The sequence below is a fragment of the Patella vulgata genome, chromosome 7, assembly GCF_932274485.2.
Source record: "Patella vulgata chromosome 7, xgPatVulg1.2, whole genome shotgun sequence".
Lineage (NCBI taxonomy): Eukaryota > Metazoa > Mollusca > Gastropoda > Patellidae > Patella > Patella vulgata.
The window spans coordinates 49342636-49348635 of record NC_065885.2 but is presented as its reverse complement, the minus strand read 5'-3'; the positions used below and the strand labels follow the sequence as shown (position 1 = coordinate 49348635).

Genomic DNA, 6000 nt, shown 5'->3' with positions numbered 1-6000 from the left:
AATCGATAGCCCGACGATTAGAAGTGTCTGCACGCGTGACGTCGAGGGTTGCACGCGGAGATTGAGCGCATGATGTACATTTTGATAAATTTTATGAAGAATTAGACGTACAACACTTTCTGAGATAAAAAAAAATCACGTAAAAAGACGCGAGCAGTTGATAATCCGAAAATTTAATTAGGCTTCGATATTTATAATAAATAGTCAGCGATTAAAGACAGCATCGTCTTGTGTATGCAATGAATTCTCCTCCGACTTCGCTTGCGTTGCTATGTACTGAAAGAGGTAAGTCACGTGACACAAACATGACCTCTTTTGGTCGATTTTTTTATAGCCAAGGTATTCCTCGACAATTGCAATGTTTTGAGAAGGATTTGAAGCAAAATTATGATAAATTAATTAGTTTGAATGTTTTTAGTTCAAATATATATATCATCAAATCAGCCAGTTTGTACCCGGGAATGTATCTTTAAGTTGCCTAGGAGACAAAAATGTGTAAATTTTAAAGTAATTTTATTTCCAAATGGTTCATGATCACTCTAAAGTACTTAATGATAGATAAAGTATAATATAAGATATACACACAAATGTATTGTATATAATTTTTATGAGCTTTTATTTGATTGTACTATTGTCAGATTGATTATACCGGGAAGAATATATATATATATATATCTTTATATCTTAAGATACTCGAGAAAGAGAACGTATGGTTCAATGTATACCAGAATGAAACAAAAGTGGTTATTTTTTAACAAGGCGTAATTTTTTTTATTTATTTATGAATATATCTACCGTAAACATAAATAGCTGAGCATGATCGATTGAATTTGGGATGTCTTCGGGTTGTTGGTCAGGCGTTAAAATCGCTCACTCTTCTTGTTATTCCTAGTAAATCCTTATTCTCCCGGTTACCTCTGATTTTTTCATGCCAAATGTATAATATTGGCTATTCGGTACTGAATCAATGAAAAGGGGTTAAATTTATATTTTCCGCCTGGTTATGCTTAATATTCATCATGTCGACATAACTTTAGTAGCACCGGAGAGCTCAAAGTGATTATAATCTGGGTGACTCTGGTATTATGGTTATGACCATACAAAACGTCTGTGAAAACTAAGCCACGTGGCCATAGTAAACGTGATTTAAATATGTGATTCAACCCAAATTTGAATGGGTTTCAATGGATAATTGATAGAAGTGTTTATCCATATTAGTTACTTCCCTTCAATCTCAGATAATCGCGATTCCACCTGCAGGGTAATTCAAAAGTCTAGTAAAAACGATACTTTTCATAATATCGTGCCTTAACTTATCGATTGCTTTTCAAAATGTCTATCTATCTAATTTGGGCTTAGAATGGGCCGAATTTGTTGTTTTTCTGCCACGGAAGTAAACAAACAAGGAAGTGGAATAAAATAAAACAGCCAATGGTAGTATCCATTATTGCTGGATTTCAAACTTTTGTATAACATTAAAGAAATAAAAACATAAAACAAGATATCTTTAAATGAGTGAGATTTAAACATTAAACAAACAAACAAAAAGAAAAATTAAATGACATACATAAATACAGTTCATAAGATCTGTATCAACAAAAATTGCACATGACTTAAATTTATAATATATGTATAAATAAATAAATCTTTAAATATATATGAAAGATATATTTCTCTACATGTGTTAATTTATAATTTGTACACAATATAATACAAATATATAAGATAATTTATAAATTTACAAATTTTATGATACACTGGTGCAAGAAGAAATGTTATAAGGAGAGGAATCATTACTTATCTTTTGTCAGCTGGCTTATAGCTGGTTTAGGATGATTGAAATATTTTGGCAATCATGTCTGTCACCAAAAACAAAATAATTATACATAACAGATTATAAAGATTTGACAAATGCTGTGAGGACAAGCATTTGAATTTAATAATATATGAAAGTAAATCTCTCTCTCTCTCTCTCGCTCTCTCTCTCTCTCTCTCTCTCTCTTAAATATTAATGCCTGGTTTTATTTATAAAAGAAGCACAGTATAAAATCGGTAAAGATTTCAGTCCCGATTCTTGCCTCAAAAGTATGCTGTTGTATCAGTGGCGCTGCCATTAATTTGTTCCTGTTTAATTAAAGCAGCTTTAGATATGTTTGCTACTTCTTGAGATGTAACAGAACTTTGGGAATCCAAAGAGTGTCTATCCCTTGACAACTGAGTCTTTACTTCTGGTGGTGACGATGGTTTAAACGAGGACACAGAGTCGCCATAACCGTTTGTTAATGGTGGTAAATAATGTTCATCGAGGTCTTTTGAATCAAAGCTTTTGGTTGTACTGGGAGGGAGCGACATCGGTACACTATCGAAAGGATTCTCAGAAGAGGTCTGTGACGATGAACGCGAATTAAAACCGTTCACAGCCTGGGTTTTAAATGGAGAATAAAGATTTTCTTGACTGTTAGTTTCTTCTGATTCTTCTTTAATAGAATCAAAACCCAGTGCCATTGTCGAATATCCTGCCATTGAGGAAGCATAGCCAGCCGCTAAAGCCTCCTCAAAACCACGATCTATATCATTGTCATATGGATCTGTGGTTACATGTTTAACTGATGAAGGTTGAGACGACTGGAATGACGTCGTTTCCTCCTCCACGTCCATCCACGGTGGACGTCTGACAGCCGTGTAAGGTTCAATAGTCACTGATTTATCACTTGATTCGAACGCCATATCCTCCGGTTTTAAAAACTTTGGACTCTCAGAACATATCGAAGGATTTAGGTTGTCTTTATCTTCTAAAAATATGTCATTAAGATCAGCGACCATAGCCTCTTTTAAAGGGTCTTTGTTATCGCCCTGAATGCTGGGCTCTCGTATTGAACTTTCGTCATCAGAAATATCCAATATCATACATTGTTCTGACGTACTACTTTTATCTTTGTCCAGTTCTAATATATGATCTATATCATCGTCGTCATACTGATTACTAGCACCTTCACTCTCACTTTCGTGGGTTTTAACAACACTGCGCGGTAAACTATTAGTTAAATAATCCGGATGATAATCACTAGACATATAGAATTCATTCTTTTCATCTCGCGGCAATGCTGTTTGATCATCGTCAAACGCCTCGTTCACGAAGATGGCGGGAAGGTGTTTACGTCGCATTTGTTCTTTCCATTCTTTACGTGAATTGGAGGAAGCACTACGTTCAAGGTCGGCATGAGACGGCGTACTAAGGGTTGACATTGTGGGACTCGTTGGATCTTTCTGTGGAGTCCCATTACTGTTTTTAACCATCGTTAAATTGACCACAGCGTTAGCATTGCCGTTATTTGTCGCCACAGTCATTCCGTCATCTATGTCCGTTATAACAATATTGGACGGTCTTCCGTTGCGATTCACAGTCGATTCGCTATTTCTAACGGCATTAGTGTTATAACCGTTCATTTTGGTCGTATCGCCGTTTGTATAAACGTGATCTTTATGTGGTAATATGGTGTTGCGGTCATTCGTTTTAGTCGTAATGCGAACAGTTTTACCATCAACATCTCGAATTTTTCTGGTATATGACTGTAACGTACATGCTGAAGGGTCTGAAATGGAAAGAGAAAATTATATGAACATTAAGCAAAGTTTTTACAAAGTATCTTTACAATTATCTAACGCCCATAAAGTAAATTATCCATTTACTGGAGAAATACAAAGTCTAAATAATTTACCAAAGCGAAATATTTCTCTGAAATCTTGCTAATTCTAACTAGCCAACGGGCTATGTATTTAATATTTTAAACTTAAATTAAGCAGCGAATGGTAATTATAGTCAAGACAATGTTCAGAAGCCAAGTTATACAATATTGAAACATCTACCGATGCCACCTCTTTGTTCATGAATAATTCGCCAGAAATGAAGTACAGCAAGAGCCGGGAAATAAATGCATATCGTCGTGTTATAACTTCTTTTCAATAAAACAACCTTTCCTGCCTTTTAGGTTAACCAAGCCGTGTAAATATACTCTTCAAAAAAAGTAGGGGATATTAAGAAAAAATACAAAACTGCGGAAATGCACTGCTGTTTTTATTAGAGGTAAACAGTGTATGTTAATAACAGGCCAATTGCCTACACATGAACATAAACAGTTCATATGGGCGACTTATCTGACGGCAAACGACAGTTTTCATCAACCCTTCCTTGAAGTGTCAAATTTGACAATGAACCCCTCCCAGGTGTATGGCGCTATTGCGTGTCGCACATGCAGCTCAGTGGTTCTGTTGGGGCGATAAGTTCTTCATCTGTGAACATACTCTCAAAGCATGTCAAGTGTCCATGACTATTTATCATATCACAACCTGCATAGGTATTTGCATTTCAATATCCCCTACTTTTTTTTAAAGAGTATATGCTGGTTAGAGGCATGAGTCGTTCACACGTAGCCGGTGGGTGTAGAAATGTAGGACGCTATGCCGCAACGCGTACAATATTAAATATATGTCCCTATTACCCTATTTGAACCCCGAAGCCCCGAACCACTAGCCCTTTCTTATAAACAAATCTGAATTACTATAATGTGATGGATATTGATGTATGTTCAAATTAAACTTTTACTTGCTAGGTTTTGGTGTCACTTCTCTGCAGAAATGTTTCCCCACCAACTATCCTAAATATATACGAAATGTGGTCGAAATGCCATATTGTGAAGAGGAAAACAAATCGAATGGAATGAAATGGATATATTACCTTCTTCTTGAGCAGTTATATCTCGGAGTATATGTACTTTCCACGTATATACCAATGCATGGCGATATCGTTTACTTACTAACCATAATAAATGTGGCAAGATTAAAGCTTCTATAAGTATTAACCATAAAATAATTATTTCTAGAATTTCTCTATCCGGATTATCTACAAGTTGATAAAATTCTATCACCTGAAAAAAATAAAAATAAAACAGGCTAAAACAACAGAAAACCTTCTAAAAGAAATATTTTAATGAATATTTTATTGTATAAATGAAATTATCAGGTAACTATAGATCTGTTGCATGTTGATGGAGTCCAGTTTTTGATGCCACAAGGTCATTGTCAAAGGCCAATCTTTGACACAAATTATCTGGGCTAGAAAGAAAGGGGAGAAATTTGCGTGCATATGTAAACGAATATTTTATTAGCCTTTTCAATGTATAGGACTGTGTTGTATATTAGTATTTCTCAAGACAGAGTAGCTAAACTACCTGCTAACTGTGCGTAAATATCGTACGTGTTCTAATATTGCAGTTTCAACAATAGGTTTTCATTCTAGCGGGTGACCAAAAGTAGAATGTCCTGATTTCACCAACTTTTTTTTTTGTTGGGTTTTTTTTTTTTGTTGTTGTTTTAAAGCAAAAAAACCAAAGAGAAGCAGACTATAGCTTCGTAAAACTTTAGACTGTTTTCATCGCACAGGAGAAGGGTGTAAACAGCTAGACAACCTTCATTACATCAAAATCTGTTATCTGATTCAGGATGTTTTTGGCGTTTTTTTTTGTATTCTAGTCTGTATAGTCTTAGTTGAAACTCTAGTGCAATATAAATGAAAATTGTGTTTAACATCCTATTTCTTGTTACCAACCTAGTGCAGTAGAACCTGAGTATTAGAATTGTTTTTACGTAGACGGCAAATCATTAATTGAATATCTTGTTGAATTTGGTACAACACAAGATGATAAGGGGTCTGAGAAGCAATTTTTGAAACAATTTTGTCAAATATTATGTGGAACGCTTGTGGTAAAAACATCACAGACCAAAAGTCGAAAATCTTGTAGAATGTAGTACCACACGGGGGGATAAGGGGTCTGAGATGAAATTTTTGAAAAACATGGATCTGCCCAATATCTTGTGGAACTCTTGTGATGAAAAACACCACGGAATAAAATTCTATAGAATATACTTTCACCACATCTTACAAGATGATATGATAAGCTATTAATGTTCCAGCAAAATAAATAGAAAATGTTTCATAAATTG

At 34.8% G+C, this 6000-nt stretch overlaps 1 protein-coding gene across 1 annotated transcript in view; it reads right to left on the bottom strand.

The window, feature by feature from the left end:
• Window positions 1–496: 496 nt before the first annotated feature.
• Window positions 497–6000, bottom strand: part of LOC126826700 (uncharacterized) — a 31716-nt gene continuing 26212 nt past the window's right edge. The window contains exons 3-4 of the mRNA XM_050555714.2: window positions 4736–4925; window positions 497–3593 (exon numbers count right to left, since the gene is read on the bottom strand). Of these exons, the coding sequence (XP_050411671.1) occupies window positions 2080–3593; window positions 4736–4925 (1704 nt within the window). The 3' untranslated portion in view covers window positions 497–2079. The remainder of the gene's footprint in view (window positions 3594–4735; window positions 4926–6000) is intronic.